The 22,188-nt window shown below is 42.2% G+C and overlaps 1 protein-coding gene across 1 annotated transcript in view; it reads right to left on the bottom strand.

Moving 5' to 3' along the window:
* GAREM (GRB2 associated, regulator of MAPK1) overlaps nt 1-20,916 on the bottom strand; it is an 85,344-nt gene extending 64,428 nt beyond the window's left edge. Inside the window, exons 1-2 of the mRNA XM_009575588.1 lie at nt 20,781-20,916; nt 11,141-11,281 (exon numbers count right to left, since the gene is read on the bottom strand). Coding sequence (XP_009573883.1) covers nt 11,141-11,281; nt 20,781-20,916 — 277 coding nt within the window. The remainder of the gene's footprint in view (nt 1-11,140; nt 11,282-20,780) is intronic.
* Nucleotides 20,917-22,188: the final 1,272 nt, after the last annotated feature.

Here is a 22,188-nt window from a genome sequence, read left to right as displayed (position 1 = left end):
GATATGCATCTCACACTTGCCTATGTTCAAAAGGCTGTTAATGGTAAAAAAAACAAAACAAAACCAAAAAACAACAAACAAACAAAAAAACCAATCAGAAAACAACCAAACCAAACCTAGTCTTCTGGCAGAAGACAACAAATACACTTCCCATCATTTTGATGAAGTCCTTCAGAAACCTTCAGATGTGATCATGCATCCTAATCACATGTCCCTCTTCCTTTTTCGTGAACACGTGCGGCCACCGTGACAAAAACAGGACCTTTCACACGATGAGCTGGTCCACACACACACTAAAAGAGGGATCAGGTGAGCACTGTGAAACAAGGCAACAAGGAACAGACGCAGCCGGCTTGAATTATTTCAGCCGCCCAAATGCAGCCAGCCAGCCTTGGCTGGCTATTCCCAGCCTACTGCAATACAGAATTCATGTGAGATGAACCGGAAAAGGTTGAACTGGTGACAAATATTTAAAGAGCGTGCTGTGAAGGTGACTCCCCCGAAAAACATAACCTTCTTAGCATTTAGATTTAAAAGGTCTTTCTTACTCTACATAGGCTATCAACCATCCAAGATGACAGTAGCATCTGTCAGTGTTGCAGATTTTGTGACAGGTGGCTCACCAGCCAGGCATCCCTAGTTTGAGGACACTCATGAAAGCCCCCGTACAGAATACACATGTACACTGTATTTCCTTCTTCGCCCCTGCTCTGCCCGCCTTTGGGATCAAACTGCACACTCTGGTTCAAAAGAAGAGTTGAGTCTCACCTGCAGTAAAAGGAACCAGCGGAAGAAACGGAGCTTCACATCTGTACATACAGCCGTGAGGGAAGTAAGTGCAGACTTCAGTTTCCCTCTAATGCTTAGGTCCTTCAGAATGAGAAGTTAAATACCCATGTTTCTCCTATCCAGTTAAGAATGGTCACCTTTGCTATTAGTGTTAATAGCTTCCCACACACACACTGAAACAAGTTAATCTCTGCCAACTGAGAACAGAAAATCTCTGCACAACAGCTCACGACAGAGAAAAAAGCCAGTTTTTCCACTCCTCGAAGTTTCAAAGCTCACAGAAGTGCCTTTCCCTGACACAGCAGAATTACTGTCTTGGATCACAGGCTAAATTAAACACACAAATTACATTCTCCATATAAACAGAGTTATACATGGCTTAAATAGCATGGTTTTATTTTCCTATTGGCACCAATTGGTACAGTAGTTCAGTCGAAGCTTAAGACATCCGTGATGTCAGTTGCTTTAATAGGCAGCACTGACGTGACAGGCTCTTGTTCCCAGACGTGAAGTGTGCTGGTTTCCATGGGGAGGATGCTGACCGAAGAATTCCTACCGCACTTCCTATCAGTTGTTTTGAGCAGCAAACACTGGCTCCCGGGGGGTGGGGGGAAGTCTGTTTGGACATCCAAAAATTCACAAGATGACATCATCCCATGCGACAGATTTCTCTGCAGCTCCCTCCCCAAACACACGTGACCTATCAAAACCCCTGCTCTACATTCCTGCCAGCTGGGTTCTGTATTTGCAGAAGGGAAAGACATTCATAATTTTTGCCTTGCTTGTTTGCCATGTTAGCTCAGTTGTAACCGTTCCCCCAGAAGCAAAAGGGACAGTCAGTCTAAAAGAGATTTCTTAGACTAATCATAGGAAGCTCATGGCAATTTCTTCCCTCCCAAATTCCCATGCAGATTTAGACCATGTAACAAGTCAGAGTATCAGCGAAGGAAAAAAAGGGGACGAACTTGAGACAAAGTGAAACCAAAGGCAGAAGAGACAGCCAAATGAAGTTAAAAAAAAAAGTATGCAGTAAACCATACCCAAATCCCCTAAGCGTTAAGGATTGTAGTTCTCTGCAAAAGTCTTTATCTGGTATTAGCATGCACTACGGTCCGGGTAAGAGTAAGAATCATGGGATAGTTGCATTGGTGACTGCATCATTCTTTGTAACGATTTCACAGCAGTGACACATGCTTGCTTTCTTCTGCACCTGCTACTCTGTTCACATGAAAACACAAACCCCAACTTCATGCACCAAAGTTAAGTGAGAGATTAACAAAAGGCATCATTATCCATATGAACTATCAAGTCAAAACATAGCACTTTTCAGCTCAAACAGATTTTATAAAAATTCTTCCGCAAGGTTTGCACAGAACGGAAAGCATCTATTTTTTTACTGATTAAACAGTGACCATGGCCTTTACAACTGCCTTCTCTTTATTCTCTTCTCCCATCAAGGGTCAACTTCGAGGCCAGATTGGTGGCATTAAATCTGTAAAATTCCTACTTTAGGAAAGCAGGTGTGAAGTTCCAGACTTGCTGTTACAGACCACAGGCTAACAGACCCTCTTTGAGCTTCTAACTACCCTCAAAGTTTTTTAACTGTATGGTTTTCTACGTGCCTGAACATCTACTTCAGGGTAGGAAAGGTAAAGCAGCTTCACACTTAATTCATGCCTTGTTCAGTGCCTAGAAACAGGCAGCTCATCTCTACCCCAACCTCGCTGGCAGGAGCTTCCCAGCTGGGTAGGCTGCAGTGTACATGCATCTCCCCCTTTTAAAATCCTTAAGTTATACCTCATGAAAGAGGACAACAGCTTCCTCTTGGAAACTCAAGAGCCACATTCCCATTTTCCTTGTAGCTAGTACTTAGGGCAGCCTCAAGTGATCAGAAACGTGGGATCGGTCTGGAACCTCAAGTACAGCCCTAAATACACCTCAAATTCCCAGTGGGGATCAGCCTTTTCCTCTCAGCTTCCTAGTGGTTAAGTTAGGCAGCTTTTAAGACCCTTCTCCCAAGCACTTAAGTCTTTCTAGCATCATGCAAACAAGCCCAGCACTCCACTGTACCAGCCAAGAGCTAAGGCTAAGTAATTCAAGCAATGCCAAGCAAATCCTGTGTGATTTAGCCCATTTCCCAGCCTTCTGGGAACCAGTTTCCTGGCTGCTATTCTACCCTTGCCTCAACTGCAATCTTTCAAAAAGTCATCCTCTCCAGTTCATTTCTTTTGTACAAGCCTCTAGAGTTCTTTCCTAATTGATGCAACTCTGATCAGCTTCTTTGCTGCGCACAGAGATCTGAAACAAGCAAACAAAACAAAAAAACCCCACCTTATAGTGAATGCTTATAAGGTCACAGCTGAATTTCAGCAAGTTGCAAGTTTGCAGACTTAGAGTAACAGCCAAGAACTGTGGAAGTCTGGAGGAACATGTGATACTTCGAATCATCAGTTGTAAAAGCTGCAAGTTTTCCTTCTCTCCTCCTACTCCCTTTCCCTTCTCACAAATAAAACACAGAAAGCTCAATGCTGAGGCAAACCTTAGGGTTTTTTTTAAACAAGGGTAAGATTATACTCGTGCTGAAGTCAAAGTAGAGGACAGCAAGACAGCTGTATCTAAAACCATATGCCTCTTTCCACCTAGTACCTCACTGAGATAGTATTGAAAAATATCACTATCATCAAAAGCTTTTGTTTCCTTTAGGGCACCAAGCAAATCCCATGAAACCAAACAAATTTTATAGATCAAACTGGTGTCTACAAACCACAAAATCTTATTCCAGGTTGGAAAGCAAGAGAAAATGCAGGTATTTTCTTTCCATGAACTTCTGGGACATAATCAGACTCTTCCTTCATTACTTGGAATAATGCTACCCTGTGAACTAACCCTACTGTTCTCATTACATCAAAGAGCAGCAGCCTTTGAGAGCTGCAGACTCTACAGCAGTTTCAGACATTTCAGATGGGCCAGGCGGCAAAATTAGAACGTGGATGGGAACTAAAACAGAGTTGAATGGGGTTTCACCAGAAGGCTGAATACAGACTTTGATATATCCAGCCACCAAACTGAACGTCAAGCAAATTCTACAAATTCTGTAGGTGACTCCAGAAACTTCTCATAGACATAAGGTTGTATATATACAAAGAGAGAAGCAGTCTCACAGTCCGCTGATTTCAATTTATGAGGATGATAGCTTTAAGGAAACTAGATACTGCAAAAAAGCCTGGCTGACTCCAGAGAGATGAAGTTGAGAGTGAAAGATTCTCAGCAGTGCAACCTGATGAAGAATTGCACACTGCGATTTCACTAGAAGCTAAATTTGAACTATCTCCCCACACTGAAAAGGTATTTCTGATTCATAGTTTGCATTCTGGGAAGCTGCCGGCACACAATACTAGAAAGCAAGTACCGTATACACTCAGAACAGACTCCTTGGGCTCAGGACAAACTGCTCAATCAAAAATCAAGTAAGCAAGCAAGCAAGCAAGCAAAAAAACCAAAAAAAAAAAAACAAACCCCAGGAAGACATATGTATAAACTCCTTAATAGTTATAAAACAAAATGCAAGGTAGAAGAGATTCTCCAATACAGGTGGTCAGACAAAAGGGGAATATTTCATTAAACTTAGGTAAAAAGCTGCTACTTCACCAGACTGGCTAATGGGGGGAGATAAAGGAACAGGAAGAACATCTGCACCCACAGGTGCAAAAGAAATAAGCAATTTTTGCCAGCAACTTCAGTGCCTGCATTTTGATCCTGTGATTTGATATTGCACTGTAGATCAATGGAGAGGCATTTGCCAAAATTTAAACACGCACAGAAAAATGGAGTAACAAACAGATAGGACCATGGTGAAGTCTGACAGCAACGAAACTAGTTGATGGTAACTCTCGGGGGAGGCGGGAAGAAAAAAAAGAAAATTTAAGAATATACATATTTGCTCATGTATGGAAGAACAGTTCATCCATTATTTCAGGGTGACATGTTTGAAAAATCCAGGAATACAAAAGACAGTCTCCAAACTACAAAGCCATGATTGCCTAGAATAGAAAAACTCTGTCTTTGGTGGGGAAAAAGGAGATAGCAATTAAACTAAAAACAAGCAGATAAATATATTTTAAGGAGTAATGATTTCCCTGACAGAAAAGCATGGAATGATGCTATATGGGCAATTACAAGTGTTTCAGACATTACTGATCTCAGACTTAGAGCTGAAGAGGCACACACTGGTCACGAAAACGAGTGAAAACGCCTTCTCACTCCGCAATAGCCAGGCACTACTCTACAATCAGACTTTTAAATGAATACCGAATAGACTTTCTTCTATTTGTTTATGGGAAGAAAAGGGTTGCAATTCTCCGGAAACTTCACACAATCAAGTATTCAGAGCTACAGAAGTCATATTTCTCTTTTAAAAGCATGAAGACTATATGCTGGTGGCAATGCTTTTATTAGCAGTACCTGTGAAGAAAAGCTTTCAAACTTCTGACTGCTTTTCAGACCACACAACTTTTTTCAAGGAAAAAAAGCCACAAAACAAAACTTGGATACTGGTGGGTTAAACATGTGGGTTGGTTTTCTCCTGAGGACATACGTTCATTAATCGTTTACCAGCCCATAGACACATGGCAGCCTGCCTCTCTCAGAGGCACTGCACTTGGTCCCTGTTCTCTGGAAGTTATATTCAATTGTACAACACAAAAGCCCCAGAACTATGTGATAGTTGGGTGCCAGCTTAAGTTCAAAGCAAAACACAAATGAAAATGCAAAACGCATTTCGTATCAGGGAGTGGTGTACCTGTTGGCTGGAAAGGACTCACCTAAGTAAGTTCCCTACTCCAGAGCAGTGTCCCTCCCTGTCTTAGATCTCACCCACCCCTTTGAACTTAAAAATTACCCCATCAGAGCCGTACTGCTCCACTTACACAGAAGAACAGGCGTAGCCCTCCCTGACACCACCCCCTGTTCCCAAGGAGGCAAAGCCCCGGACAAAGGGCTCTTTGTCCAACACCACCTCCCTTGACCAGCAGACAGCATTAAATGGCACTTGAGGGAGCGAAGAGTCTAAATTGAACCTAAGACAAGGAAGCACCCCCTCTGCCCCCAAAGTAACGCAAGTTGGCAGCAGATACCATAAAGCCATCAAGCAAAGGACGTTTGCCAGTCTAATGTTTGCTCTTCTCTCCAGGGCCACAAAGAGAGCCGCACAGCATACTTACAGAAGACCCAACATACTATAAACATCTAAGAGTGCTCAGTATCACCAAAGTAAAAATCCAAGCTCTTCCAGACCTTGGATGCGTCAGGTTCAGGGTGGGTACTGTGCAACAGCAGCTGCTGTCGCCATCTCAAGACAACTAGGAGATGCCTAACTCACACCATACTTCAGTGCTCTCCTCCCTCAGTGTCCAAGGTCTTACGGGACAGCAGTAGGCCTGCTGGGACTGCAAAATTGTGTCTTAGAGGCAGGCATGCCTTTGGACATGAGAGAGAAACTTCTGCAGCTGCACGTTGCAAAATCTCAGGGAGCTCTCCTGCTCCACCGCTGCAAAGGCAAGTTCACTCTTGAGAAGACCTGCAGAGAGTGTCTTCCTCCGTGTTAGCAGGACGCACTGAGGAACAGGCCCATCAGGCACTGCTCCATGATTAACAAATCAAACCAGTAGAAACAGGTTTCAGTAGGACGTTTGTTGTACACCAGTTCTAACACTAGAGAAGGGACTTCTGACTCATTCCCACCCGGCACCCCACCTGGGGAAGGTTCACATGACAAGGCTTTATATTTCCTCATTTAAAAGACATTAAGAAAGCTATCAGTGCACTTAGGTAAGCAACCGGACAGGGCACCAGTGATTACTCTGTATTAGCAATTGCACACCTTCACTATGTGGCAGGGAGGTGTGAGTTCACGGGAAGAGCATTTCCAACACCCCGGATGTCTTACAGTGTGGCACACCCTGGAATAGGGTGTTACTTTCCAACATCTTCATAAAAGTATTTTCTTTGTTAGTTGCTTCTTATGAGCACACAGAGGTATTCCCTTCAAACCCTGGGCAAAGCTGAGTAGAAGCTTGAAGAAGGGGGGAAAAAAAAAAAAAAAAAAAAAAAGGGGGGGGTTCTGTTTTTTTTTTTTTTTTTTTTTTTAAACATCATCTCAAGAGAACAGCTTTGCTCTCAGAAGGGAAAAAGCCCTCAAACGGACAGGAGAGCAAATGAACCACCAGTTGCAACAACAGAGATAAAAGGCCCTAAAAAACAACAGTAAAGGTCCTGTTATGATTTGATTAAACATGGGAGTGAGTATTTGGGACAAAATAACCTAGATGCTGCCAACCCATCCCAAAGTACTTTTTCTTTCATTGCATACACTCACCAATTCTAGCACAGCCTATGAAAGAAAAGACTACGCTGTGCAGGTGAGGGTACGCACGCACACGTGGGTCACTCCACAGCCCTCTGTGCCGCTTTTCCGATACAGAAAGTTTTAAGCAACCACATCCAACTCCATCAACTTTCCGATCAATAATCCGCACACATAAGGAACTGTGGCCACGTAGCACAGGCATTTACAACAGACTGAACCTGGGCTGTTTAGAGTCAGAGCAGAAGACCTCTGCGGCTTGAGCTGATGAATCCGCAAAAATGCTTTTGATGGTTTTGAGCTATATAGCCCTGGAAGGTAACACAAGAAAGGTCAGACAACACCCGAGGGCCACAGCGTTCAAACCCTCAGACAGTGTGTTCAGTGCCTTTCAGTTACCACAGAATACATTTGAGATTTGGTCATCAGCACCCCTGGGACACATCTTCCCCCTCAGGTACCTCTGCAGAGGAATGAGAGGCGTTCTTCTTGCTGAGAAGCAGCACAGTGAAGTCTAATTCTGCAAGATACCAACATGCCCTGTATCTTCCAAATTCAGATCATAAAACAGTAGCCTCTGGAAAATACCAAGGGAGACATTTATCAAGGTAAATATTACAGTGCTGCCTAAGCCAAAACTAGCAGTAACATTTGTCATCCGCTGGAGGGTATGGATGATACACACTCACTTTTAGAGTAGAAATTTAGTATTAAGGATATCATAGTACCGGGAACAATATAAAACTAGTTCAGACAGAAAGCTGGTAAGACCTTCCTATAAGTATCAAGTGTGAATTGTGTACCTGAGGAAAGCAAAGACACCAAAGCAATGTCCATCTGCTGTGACAGTTTACCTTGGACTCTTGAGAAGTCCATTCTCTCACGCCAAGATGGGGCATTATCAGGACAGTAATTTTGATCTGCTCTCCATTCTATATGCACGTGAAGACCTCTTTTGTTTTAGGAGCCAGAAACACATTAGCCATTTGGTTTTAATTACATGAAAATTGAACTTGATGTTACATTAACTTTAGCTTTTACTCTGAAGAGAAGCAGACTGGAAAGAGTATTCAAGAGGGAATGGTTAGACTAACAGCTGTCATATATGACTGTTCTTTGACAGCAATAGCAAAAATTAACCATGTCAGCCATCCCCAACAGAAACAACCCAGGGAAAGGACTATCAGCAGGACTGCAGAACTCAGGTTCTGTTAATGATATTTCACTTAAATGTAAAATACAGCATTTTCCTTCTTTAATAAGGCTTTATTGTGTTTAGGTTTAATAAGCGTATCAAAACCTGATTTAGCAAGTAGCGAAATAAGGTTTACTTTATACTCATATATGTACGTGAGTGATGACTTTGTGGTACTTAAGCCCATAATCCCAGGAGAATAACATCAGTTTCAACTTCCCTTCCTGATCAACTGTTGCAACCAAAATCATGCTGCAATTTGCTACATTAAAATTCTGCTAGGGATTTAAAAAAAAAAGTTATTCCATTAAAGCCGAAACAAACATAGAATGTCATTTTAATGAACTCTTACGTTCCAACTCTAAGGGTCATTTCGGTAGGCAGTACATCTTACTTGACAGAAGTTTAAAGTTAAAGCATGCAAAAAGTCAGTCCTATAATCCAAAATTTATGCAGCAATACAGTTTACAAACATTTGCCTACGAGGACATAAAATCCTTCCTCTAAAACCAAAAACTAACGGCTGAGCCCCATATAAACATTTTGCCAACTGTTCTAGTTGTGCTGTCTGCAAAGACGGAAGGCTCTCGCATGCAAACGGAGGGCTGTGCCAGCCAGCTCACGCGGCAATCGCCACCTGATGGCCCTACCTTTCGGCAGCAGCACGTCCTCCTCAGGAAGGTAATGATTCTGGAGCGCTCCCACCTCCCAGCCCTCCCAGAGCTTACTGCAGAGCAGACACCCCAGATAGCTCCAGAGCTAGCAGCATAACCGTGTCAGGTCAGTACCCAGACCAGCAAGTCTTCTTAGGCAGCTACATTAAATTTTGCCTCTTTAGTGCAGGGTTCTGGATCCCAAAAGCAGTAAACCTGAGGCACTGCACAATGCAGCACTGAAAGAGCACTCAGTGCTAGCTTATAGATCTCTGTATGGTACTCCACAGCAGCATAAGTTAATCTTTAGGGTATGGAAGATGTCTCTAAATGCATTTAGATGTTAGCACCCAAGAACCAGACGGCAGTGCTTTGCTAACTAAACCTTCACATGCTTAGACTCATCCCTCCTTTCTTGTAGGCAAGCCCACCAGACACGCTCTGGTACTGTAAGTTAGCACTGACCATTTTTGTGAAGTTCCTTTGGCAGCATCGGAGACTATCGCATATTCATTAAGTGCCCTCACTATATGGTAGTTTCTGAAGTTTCATGTATTTTCATCTCATTAATGAGGGGTTTATGGCAAGGGAACTTTCTGGAGATTGTTTGACAGCAAAACGTATTCTGCCAACCAAACGCACACTCTTTTCCTGCATTAACACAAGCCAGGAAGAAAAGCACATTGATACTTTTGCAGTATCTTAGGGGACAGATTTTGATTTTGCTGGTATCTATGTAAATTTAAGCTATGAATGAATGGAAGTATGAAGAGTCAGGAAACCCTGCTTAGCAGATCTTTGTTAATTTCTTTAAAAACTAAGAACCAAGCTTTAGTAAATCCCTTAAGATCCAATCTTCTTTCATGCCAATAACCATTTTATTTTCTGTTCTCCTTCTTCCAGGAATAACAGTAAGGATTTTCAAAAATGGCATTCAGTTTGAAGGAAGTGAAGTGTTTATCTGGCCACAGCACTGATGAAGCTTATGCAGCCAGGAGGTGGGGGCGCGGGGGAGAACAAACAAAAAAACCCAAACCCCGATGTTAATAAGCACAAGCACTAGAAACTTTATACTAAGAAAGTTAAATTCAGAGTTTTAAAGCCACGTATATTATGACACTATATGCTATCAGACCAAAGCTTTTAAATGCATCTTAAAAAAATTAACCTTCCAGAAGTGAACTCCCAGGAGAAACAGTATATAAGAAGGCAACTCGTGTAAGTTTCATCACTGAAATAGGGTGCATCGCTGCAGTTGCAGCACTGGTGTGACTGAAATAAAACATTTCAGTCAGCTCCTGTACAGCACACCCTCATTGCACCAACATTTTAAAGGAGACCGTAAGAAAGCCGAGTAGATTCTCAGTTGACAACTGGCTATACAGAAGACCAAGTAAAACACTAAGCCCACGTCTTTGCTTCATAGCCATGGCTCTTTCAGGTCATACTTTCCAGCTTTTTAAATTTTTGTATCTACTGCAGTAAAATAAACACTTCCCACTCATACAGTATTGTTCTATTCAGCTCATGAATAAGGACATTAAGCAGTAGGAAACAGTATTAAAAATAATTTCCTAGGAAAGTAAAAATAATTTGAAATCATAAAATAAATATGGATTAGTTGCATCATATCTACTTGGAGCAACAGCATTACTGCATCATCCAAAAAGGCAGACAGTGAAGAGGAACTACTGAGGAGCATTAGTGTAAAACTGCAGTATTATTACAAAGGATCCCTGGCTTTTAACATGGAAATATTAAAAAATCCCCTCCAGCTTGAGTATGCAATGAAGTGTAAAACCCATTCCATCTTTGACCGAACATTTCAAGGCATTTTCAAACTTTCACACTTTTGTCCCCACATTCACAGATGAGAAGCACGGGCAATTCATTATACTCAAATTGAAACCAATTCTTCTACGTAGCTACGTGTTCTGTCAATGTGCTGCTCAATGAAATACATCTATTTAATAGCCCTGGGAGTAAGTCAGTGTCTCTTGCGCTCCGTAACATCATTAAAAAGTTAAGTCACAGACCCCGGCATCAGAGGCTTAGCTTCACTCTGTCAAATACAGTGATCAGTGTAAGTGGTAGGAAATTCATTATCTTTGAATTTGTATTTCAGGTCAACAGTAGCTTTACCTGCATAATGTACAGGGATTTCTATCTTTGGCCCTATGACGTAGTGACCCTCCTCCAGACTGTGAGCTGTAATTGTTGTCCACTGCCGACATGAATGAATCAGAAGATAATCGCTCTCTCGAAGTCCTTCTACAGTTTCTCCTGCAAAACAGATGTAGGTTTTTAAAAAAAAAAAAAAAAAAAATCACACTTATTGCATGAATTAGGAAAACTTCACAAGCATTTTACTCTTATTGCTGTTTATTTTTTCAGACGTTTTGCTATTTAAAAATCCAATTAAGTACATTTCAATTCTACACAGTATTCATTTTTGCAACGTAAGCACTTTACCTTACAGAAAACCAACATAAAGCAAAACAACTCAGTGCATGAATACAATACCACAGAGATGTAATCCAGATTACTCAGCAGTGGCTCTGGGGCTCCTTTTTTTTTTTTTTCCTTTCCATACCTCTATTTATGTCTATCTCACTCACTTAATACAAATCCTTAAGCGCTCTTTTAATTTTTAAATAAAGGAAAAAAGTACATCTTCGTATGTTGAAAGATCAGCATCACACTACCCTACAGCCACCTGAAGCCAAATCTTGTTCATCACTACGAAGTAATTGGGTATCACACTTGCAGATGCAGAGATTTCAGCTTTGTCATTCTATCCCTTTGCAAGTTACTGCTTAATTAGCCATTCCTATATCCGTAAACTTAATCCTGCCACTTAATGAGAAGGGGGAAAAAAAAAAAAAAAAAAAAAAAAAAAAAGATTAACACACACTAAAGTCTTTCAGAGATAAACTCAAGCAGAAGCCTCCCCAGATAACGTCCAGTTCATCTTTGTAATGCCCTCTCTTGTACTGTGGTGTCTGTCAAATCCATCCCAAACACAGCCAGAGTTCCAGCTCTCCTTTCTTCCCCCGTCCCTACCAAATCCTCTGCATTTCGGCCGAGTACTCTCCCCTCCTCCACTGGTTGCAGTGCCCCATCAGGCTAGAGTGCTTTGCTTGACTTTCCAGCAATTGCAAGAGCCACATTAGACAGACTACTCAAAGTGCCAGCTATACATCTCAAACATGATATATGAACAAAATTTCACAGACCAGGGCATATCATGGCAGACTGCTCCTACATACCTGCAGTCCTGCTCAGTACGCTTTTGCATTAAACACGCAGAAAACAGCCTTTCTCAGGGTGTCTTTAAAGCAGCCACATGAACTTTCAGGAACAGTTAGTAGACACTAAACATGGGCCAAGAATAATGAAGCTTTAAATTTCATTTTCCTTCTCTCCCACCAGCCCTCTGCAGTTACAGCCAAAAATAAAGCAAGTAGTTTAGCCCTGGAATCAAGTTTGGACAAAACCCATCCCCTTCAGCCACTACAACAAACTGCACTTTCTCTTCACTGTCCTCTGATATTCTTAAAAGTCAGTGGAAGAATGAGACTTTCCTCAGCCTGGGGCAGCAGACATTTCCCCTCTTCAGTCTCTGCTGAGGAGAGATACTTCCCATTGAGCTTTTTTTTTTGCCCACACCAGGCAATCTTTTCCACTGTAGGCAACGGCTACTACACACCCCATTCCTGCCTGATTTTATGCTCCCATTCTATCAGAAAGCTCCCTCCTACACGATTCAAAACGCAGCAACTGGTGTGTGTGAGAATTGTTAGATTTTAAATCAGAAGAGACCATTACGACCATCTGCTTCGACACTCTCCGGCCACAGGATTCTGCTTGTTTCCTCCATAAACTTGGATTTGGCTAAACAAGGGAGAGACCCGCCCCAACCCGTAGAGTCCGAGAGATGGACCTCCCTGGGTCTGCTGTCCCACAGCCTGTTAAACCTTAGAAAAAGTTCCTATTTTGCACATTTGGGGCTTTAACTTATAACTGTGGATAAACTGTTGTTACGGGGTTGTAGAGGGGGAACGAGGCGGGGGGAGGGGAAATCAAAAGGTATACAGAGCTCCTTAGTACCAGTTATTCTTGCTCCTATGAAGGTACCATTTCCAGGTTTCCTTCTTTTTCACAGCACAGAAAGTAGCTTCCAGGTAAGCAGGACATTTCAAGAACTGGTTTCCAAGTGCTCCTTGGACCAACGTCCCTTGGCAGCCCAGCCAGGCAGACAGGCTGCCAAACTCCAGTTCCTGCTCCCTGGGAAGCACCACCCTCCACCCACAGTGCGCGGCGAGAAGGGTCCTTGGAAAGCCTCGGGAAGAGAGGCAAAACTGCCATGCAGCACCAGAGAACTCTTTGGTCCCATCTATATCTTGAAGGCAGTTCAGATATATTTGCTAGAGTCGTCATGCACTTGCTAAATTTTACCAAATCATCCGACCTTGACCACCTCTGAGTTTTCTGCTCACAGGGCAACTCCTAATACGTATAAAAATTATCTTCAGTTTGCTGCAACGGAGGTTTACAATTTTGGGGGAAAACACAATAATAATAATAATATATGGTGTTATTTGAAACTCATGTTTCAGTTCAGAGAGTTACACTCATGCTTGCTATAATCCATGGCAACAAGTAATTATTCCACCCCACAACAAAATAAAACCAATGACACCTAAGGGAAGAACCAGTATTTTGCTAGTTTCACTGACAGTGGTAAACAAATTTTGAAGAAAATACAAAGCATCTCTGGTATGCTTTTTCTCTGCCTTACAATCTGTATGTATAATTTCAGAACGTTACCTAAAGGAAGGCTGGATTCTACATCCAGGATTGCAGGGAAATAATTACAGTATGGGTCACCCTCAAAGAGTCTGAGAAAGACATTCTCAGGAAAATAAAGACACCCATTATGAGAAGGTGCTTCCAGTCATGGCTCACATGCCACGATCTGTTTCAGTGGTTACTCCACTAAAACTTAAGTAAGAGATTACTAAGGCAGGCCCAAGAGTGACTATGTAATGAAGTCTGCAGCTGGAAATAGCTGTATTTTTTAAAACAGAACCTTGGAAACCACAATTCTTGTTACACCAATTATTTGCTCCAACCGATTACAACGGAAACGAATTTTGTGCTTTGCCACGGGAGACTGAGCCGAGGAGAGAAGGTGGAGCGGATGCAATGGGGAGTTCACGGTCCCTCTGGCTCCCTCACAACAGGCAGGTCTGTCCCTACCAAGCCCTGATCTTTCCCAACCATGGGCGAGCCGGATTCCTGGGGCTGCTTTATAGGAAGAGGCTCCTTGTCACCAAAGGGATTAATGGACTCACAAAAACACCTGGCTAACGATGGCCTCCATGCCACAGGAGGAAATACAAGGAAGAGTCAAACGTGACCGAGGACAACAGAACATGGCGATACATACCTTCTTCTTTCTTCCATTTTCTTCTAGTCTGCCTCCCCCTGTAAGACTTGCTCGCTGCCTTTGAAGCAGTTCCTCCTGGAGAGGAGGACCTTTCAGGCAGGAGATACCTCTGACCCTAACTACACAACTCAGTTCCCAGCCCAAGCACAGCCCAGACTCAGACCTTTACGCTTTTCTCAGCCAACCGTACCTTGCAAAACAGCCACACGTACCCAATCTGATTTTTTCCCCTGCCTCAGTAACACAAGTTATGCAAGCCTTTCATTAATCACATTTTAACTACGTGGGAGAGAACTCAGCAGTCCTCACATCCACCAACTATGCAACTCGGTTCTCACCTATTCAACATACTCCTACACTGCTGCTTACACAAAAATCAGACGCCATGAGAAAACAGAGAACACAGGCCACTCATCTTTAGTAACAGTTTTGTCTCTTATGATCAAATATGGATTAGCTCTATCTTCTCATCCTCTCCTCCCCGCCCCACATGCCTGCAATATAATTAAACCACTACAAAGAATCTACAGGCAAATACTTGTGTTGTTTTTTTCCCCCAAATAAAAGTCAGAGAAGCAATGAACTATCACATGCAATTCCCCACCCTTCCCCAAGTTGCCTACCTCTTTCCAAAATATGAGTCAAGTTTATTCATAATAATGCCTGAGACGAAGAAACCCGTGATTCGTTAACAGCGCCTAAGCCTGTTAATAAATAGCTTCAACGCCCATCCTTGCCTGACAATAAAAGCCTCACACCTCTGAACTGAAAAGTTAGCCGGTATGTTCCTACACAAGCTGTCCTCCTAGAAGCACTCTGACCACAACCAGTACTTGGGCTACTTCATCATGCATCACTGAAGCAGCACTGCAACAGCTATTCATGTGTTAGTTGTAATTAAAGAATGGTAATACATCTTATTTACATGATCCATTACCACACGATTCCTAAAAACTACAAATAATTGCAAAGCCCACTATTTTTCAAGGGCAATTGCAGAGGGAACACTGACCCCAAAAGGAAAATTGTTCACATGTTGATACAGTTAGTAATAATTAAAAAAAAAGGTAATTGCTTAATCAAGATTCCCATGCTTATTAAACACCACCTACATTAAATGCCAATACTTCTTGAATAATTCCTACCCGTTCCAAAACTGGATCACCCACATTTGTCAAATCTTGGCTCTGTCATTGTAAACACTCCAATCTCAAATTAACAGTTAAAAACTGTAGCAAGACTGAGAGCAGGATACCTCAGTCTACAAGTTCGGAGATGAATTTCTGTTCCCACGCGCAGCTTTTCAGAACCAGATGAGAAAACAGTAGTTGGCTACGCGCAGGGATTGAGTTTATATACGGCAACGCTGCAGCACAGAAAGCAGCTCATTTCTTTTGAAGTAAGCACCGACCTCCCTGCAGGTTGTTGCCACCACTTACTTTCTAAAGACGCACACTTTTATTTAGTTTAGCATTTCACAATTTTCAAATGCCCAGAGTAAAGCCTCAAGAGTAGAACCGAAGACCAGTCCAGTTTTGAAGGGTGCGAGCACTCCCACCTCCTCCTGGATCAACAATTAAAGCTTGGCCAGTTACGGTCCATAAATGAAAACTCACGCAGGTTCCACATATGCTGGTGTGCCAAAGACAGCAACGACTTTTCAACACCAACCACTAAAGAAAAATCATGAAAGAAATGAAAAAAAAAAAAAACCCAAAACCCCACCACTTTTAAGGTTTTCCTCCCAGTATTGAGAAACTAACATTCAAGTCACTGCAAAATGTGCAGACCAACATGACTCACTCACTCACAGAAACTACACTGCTAAAAATAAGCAGCGATCTACAAGAATATAAACACTTTATAATGCCACACACTTTGTCATCTTGGCTAAGAGTTTGCATCACTGCCTTAAAGCATAAGCTTTGCGTCTGGAGACATTAAAATAGTAGGCAACGAGCAATTCAGAGAAAGAGAAGTCGTCGCATGCAAGGTCCAGCAACGTAACAGATACCATTTACACACGCCAGATGAACTAGATACCATCTCCTCCTGCCAGGAAGATGGTTATGGAGACATTCTTCTCATCTCATTCATCACAGAAGACTGTAAAGTGAGCTGAATGCTGTCCCTTGCACATCAGTTCAAGCATGCAGAATTTGCTCTTCCTGGAACAAAAAGGCTGACAGAAAGGAGCTCATGAGAAACTTAAGATGGCTTTTGTGAAATAGCTGGTGAAGAAGATGCCTGTGAAACCCCAGGAAAAACTCATCAAGACTTTGGGCCATGTGTTTTCATTAAGCCTAAACACCATCTGCATGCCAGTAACAGATGTCGTACAATTAAGTGCATCACCCAGCCTGCCTTGGTCAGTTAAGTAGGTGGTGAGTTTAATTATTCCGTCTAATGTTCCACAATCACATAACATAGGAAAATCTCAGCAACATTAAAAATCATTTCAGTGGGTGCTCAGCCAGGTACCTACAAAACCACACAAATGAGTAACTTCAACTTTATCCCCACTCGAGCTTGCACTAACATTTGCTAGGAATGAAGGGTTAATTTGTGGAAGAGCAAAAAGAAGTGGCTGTCTGGTTAGGTGAGCATGTCTGCTATGAAATAACTACGAAGAACTGTCAGCATGTGGCTAGCGTTACAAGGGAAGACTAGCAACCAAGGTTTATTTTGCAACAACTGGAAGCTAAGAGAAAGCAGAATGATTAGAAGCCGGAAAAAAGAAAGAAGTGAGGTTCTTATTTATCATGCTATCATCGCACTGAGGAGCCTTACATGGCATCTGCTTCACTGGACACGCAGCTTCACTGGACTTTCCCTGGCTGAGGACCAAGCAAGTCATGCATTAAGATACACCTGAACATTATCCTTTATGAAAAACAAGGCAACAGCCCCAGCCAGTATGAAATGAAGTTATAATCTATTGTCAAAAAAAAAAATCAAGACTTCATGGACTTCATGGCTCTGTGCAAAGAGATCTTTCACGTCAGAGGGAGGTCACCCTGACCTGCTAGCACAAATATAAATGCCAGCACTGCTTTTCCACTCCAAAAGAAGGAATCTACAACACTGTACATCAGTCAACTAACAAAAGCTGTCTGGTTTCTGGAAGGGCCAGCTTGTGTTTCTGCAAACATTTGCTAGTCACATAGCTCCCACAGAGGTAACACCTTAAGATGAATTCAGTTTCACCTTACTGGAAGATTCACAGCAGGTAAAAGCTGAAGCCAAGGTCTTCTCTCAGCACACAAGCTGAGGGTTGCCCATCTAAAAACGGAGGAGGGCCCAGGGCCTACTGCTGGCGAGACAGCACACCTGAAGAGACCGCACACCCAGCTGCGCACAGCGAGAACCTGCTAACAGCGGGCATTGCGCACACTAACTTCAGCCTCCTTGGCCATGAGGGTCTGTGAGCATCACAGGTACCTGCAACCTTTCTAAAGCAGGCTTTGTGGAATCACCAGGTGTTAAAACTAGGCTCGGTACCACAGCATCCTTTTGTTTTTTTTTTTAAAAAAAAAAAAAAAAAAAAACCAATCATAACATCTGGGAATCTGTGTCTCCTTTCACTGGTGGGCTCATCCTTTACACAATCTTCAAACAGCACCCAACACTTTGGTTCTTGTTCAGCCAGTTGGTTGTTTGGGCTTCTGATCTCTTGAAATACAAGACAACAAAAAACAAGGCGTAACCATCCACAAAAAAACAGCAGACAGCAACTCCTTGTTCCATACAAAACAAGCAAGCCAAAAAAGATCAAGGTGTACGTCAGGCTGCATCACAAAGGTTTTTCACTGTTAACTTCAATTTAGTCTCATTTGACACAGGGACACATGGAAGTAACACTAGTGCTCAAGAAGCACTGCCCTGAGTACGTTGCTTTTATGTTACTAAGAGTACAAGTTCTTTCAAAAACACACACACAAAAACCCCAAAGTGTTAGCATGGGCAAAACTGGAAGAGAACTCCAAGTAGCCAATTTTCCAATACCTTTGAGGCTTAGCATCTATTTTTATTGGAGCCTGAATTCAAAGAGCAGCACGAATTCTTTCACTTAGGGGACAAGACTGCGCTTCTAAATAACCCCCCCTGGTTTTAATACATGCAATGGAGGAGAAACAAAGGAAATGAGTATGTGACAAGTCAGTAGAAGATGAACCTACTATATTCTATTTGTTAATCAAATACCTGCAGTGCTGTCATACATGCCCATCTGACAGCAGTTGTCATCAAGGGGAGAAAAGAAACAAGTGGGCAAATGCCTTTTTTCCCTCAGAAGCACAGACTCCATCTGAAGTCATCGAGTGGTTTTGCTGTTCCAGGCAGACTGAAACTGCAGCAGTGCACGGGACAGCTTCCATCCAGCTTCCCATCTACCACAACGCCATCAACATACGATCCTTCACCTCCAGCCCTCAGTCGTATTACTGCAGCAACATCTCGCTGGCAGGACAGGTGCCTCTTCTCCTACAGATCATTTCACTAACACATAAAGCTTTCTTCTTTTATAATGCCGAGTTTGGAATTTACATTTTGGGGGAAGAAACACAAAGTTCTTGTTAAGTCTGAATATTCAAATTAGGACAATTTATTTTATTGTATTTTATTATTATTCAGCAGGTCATGCAACCTCTCCTCGTGACAAATAACTTCTATCTGAACTCTGAGGGAGGGTGGAGTGAGGAAGTCAAACCTTTTGTTTTCTGCATGCTGCATCATACTCCAGAGTATCTGTTGGGTACTTATCGATGAAGACATACCTCAATGAATGTCAAAGGCTAATAAATATTAAATTAGGGTGGTTTGCTTGCTTTAAGCTTTGGCACTGTACTCGGTTACCGAGTCAAATCGCAGCGAGCTGTTCAGCCTGCCAGTGCTATTTCTTCCACAAAACTAAAACTTGCACTGGTCTATGATGTAGGTCAGAGGAAAAGTTCATTAGGAGGAGAACAACATCTGAATTTTCCAGTTTGCAGTAGCAACGGGAATTTGTATGGAAAAAATTCACATCCTTGTAACGTTCCTTAAAAAAGGAAGGAAAGAAAACCCCAGAAATATTTCGTTACATGAAGAACCCCACTTGTAGCAACATTAATGAACATTGGATCTACAAGGATTGAAAATTTCACGGGGTTTTTTTGTCACTACGACTGAACAGATGCTTGGAAGAGTTCCTCTTGCATAAAATGCCTGATGGGAGAGAAGTAAAAAGAGCATGTAATTGTAGAAACGCTACTACTACCAAAGAAAAACCTGCTTTGAAAGCCTCTCCATGTTATCAGTCTCACTTTGTCATTCCATACAGACACAAAAAAAGTGGCTAAAAAAAAAAGAAATTATCTAGCTGATCAGACAAACTTCCTTGTTTAAAGAAAAGCAAAACAACTTGCACGGGGGTGTATCATGCAAAGTCTAAATACAGACTACCAGTGAGTTAAAAGGGTAAATATTGTAATTTCTAGGAGCAAATATTGTAGTTTCTAGGAGCAAGATGGAAAAAAACCCAACCAAAACAAACCCAACCCACGTTAAAATTTAAATACCTCAGGGCTATAAAATGGAGTGTACTAAATTTTTAATTTAAAGTGGGCGGATTCATTAAGAAAGCCTGACAGTGGTCTCATCTGACTGACTGTGTCTGAACGTAGTGGAAAAGATGAAAGCAGAGGGCTCTGTCCACAGCTACACAACCTTTTGAGCTTGCAACACAGATCTGGAATAAAAATTGCAGTTATATCTAGGACTGTTGATAATCAACCTCACTTTTCAGTTTCCCTTCTTCCTTCTCAAACAATTTCCCAAGCAGTTTTAAATATGTGCTTCCATTTAATTGTTCCATTCCTGCAGTACATTGTGCTGGTCCCTGTTATCTGGATCAACCAGTATTTCTGTCATGATTCAAACTGCAATCGAACACCCCTCTCTCCAAAGAAATCCAAAGTAATATTGACTTGACCTTCAATCAACTGCATAGACTCCACATCTTTCAGTGGATGAAAGGCCTCCCCTGACAGCATAAGGATTCATACTCATTTTGATTTTAAGATGACTTATATTCTTCCTTCCTTTGCCAAAAGCAAGAAAAGGGAAAAAGTCACAACTAAAGCAGGGAAGATCAGGCAAAATCAGTTGAAAATCTTGTGTGCTGTCTCTCAAATTAAGATTCAACCAGTTGGTCTTCAGAGTTGCTTTTTACATTACAAAAGAAATTTTCTAAAAAAAAAGTGCTTTTTTTTTTTTTTTTAAATATTTTTATTTGAGCCACTGAAGAGCCCAGGCATCAAAGCCAGCTCAGGTTGTGCCTCACAAACTCACCAAGAGTTTCAGCCCGCCTCTTTGGTACTTCGCTGCAGAGACCATGTAGGAAACGCCCAGGAGAACCATCCAACCCCGTCAAGCCCAGACGGAGACTCTCGGCTGCCCGAAACTGCTGGTCTGCAGCAAGGTCCATTACCAGCAATTACACTTGTCTCAGCCTTGGATGGTGGAGGGAGAGACACTGAATCTTCTCACAGCTTCAGGAAGAGCTGGGCAAGATGCATCTACCCAAGAAATAGTTTGTCCAAGATTAAGCCCCTCCGCACTGCACACCGTTTTCCTTGGATTGAAGCACAACTGTTGTTGGCTACGGTTGGCCACACTGCAACAATTTTCAGTCGTGTCTGAACAACAGGGCATCCAGCTTGCTTCACTGACCCTGCCTGCTTAGCGAGGAAGGGACAAGGACAGCATCACCCTCAGACTGCCTAACATCACTACTTGAGGTACTTCGTGCATTGATGTAATCAGTGCATTGGTCACAGTGCTGTGATCAAACTTTGCTCTGGGTGACCATTAAATATTTCACAATCAAGAGAAAGGAGATAAGGCTTTATTTCTGCAATTTCCAATCCCTCTGCAAACGCTTGATACAATCAAATTGCTTCAGTCCAACTGATTCTGAACTCAAGCTAGCACCCACTAATACCTAACAAGAGAGCAGAGACTCCCATCCCCCTATTCTTTTTATGCCTGCCAGCAAGAAGACAGATTTATTTCTTTAGGATTAGCATTTTGCTATTGGAATGACTGGATATACCAGTGCTGTTGCAACAAATCAGCATAAACCATAATCTTGTTACAAGGCTATGGGACAGATTAATCCACTGAAAAATCCAGTTTGTTCCAAGTCAAGCTTTTCTCTAGCTGCAAAAACAGAGAGACAGCATCTCAGCAAGTCTTCAGAAAAACCTGTTTGACCTACTGCAGGGAAGAGGAGCACAAATATTTTAAATAAACACTAAGTGGAATTATGGTGCCACTGCCATTGATGGTAAATGCTCTGCTGACTTTAGCAATCTCACAGTTCGAACCTTGGCATCTTGCTTTCCTTGTGTTCATAAGAAAACTAGGCTGGGGGGGCGGGGGAAGAAGAAGAGTAACAACACAGATTTCATTGAGCTTTGTTTGTGTTTGTTTCAAGCCTTCAGAACAAACATCCCAGAATGAGAAACCTTACTTTTTATGAACTCAAGCCAAAAAAGCCAAAACACATCTTTCAACACAGACTGCTCTCCACCCCCACACAGGGGAAAAAAGCCACTCAGTACAACAACATCTTAACATTTGCATTCCAAAACACAGTAACTTTCTGCTGCTATCATAATTACTATTCTTATTAATGCTGAGCATCATCAGATGTAACTGCAGATTTGCTGTATCCTCACGACAGATTTAGCTGTAA

Source organism: Fulmarus glacialis, unplaced genomic scaffold (assembly GCF_000690835.1).
Source record: "Fulmarus glacialis isolate BGI_N327 unplaced genomic scaffold, ASM69083v1 scaffold6984, whole genome shotgun sequence".
Classification (NCBI taxonomy): Eukaryota; Metazoa; Chordata; class Aves; order Procellariiformes; family Procellariidae; genus Fulmarus; species Fulmarus glacialis.
The sequence above is the reverse complement of the archived record's forward strand: the minus strand, read 5'-3'. Positions and strand labels throughout refer to the sequence as shown.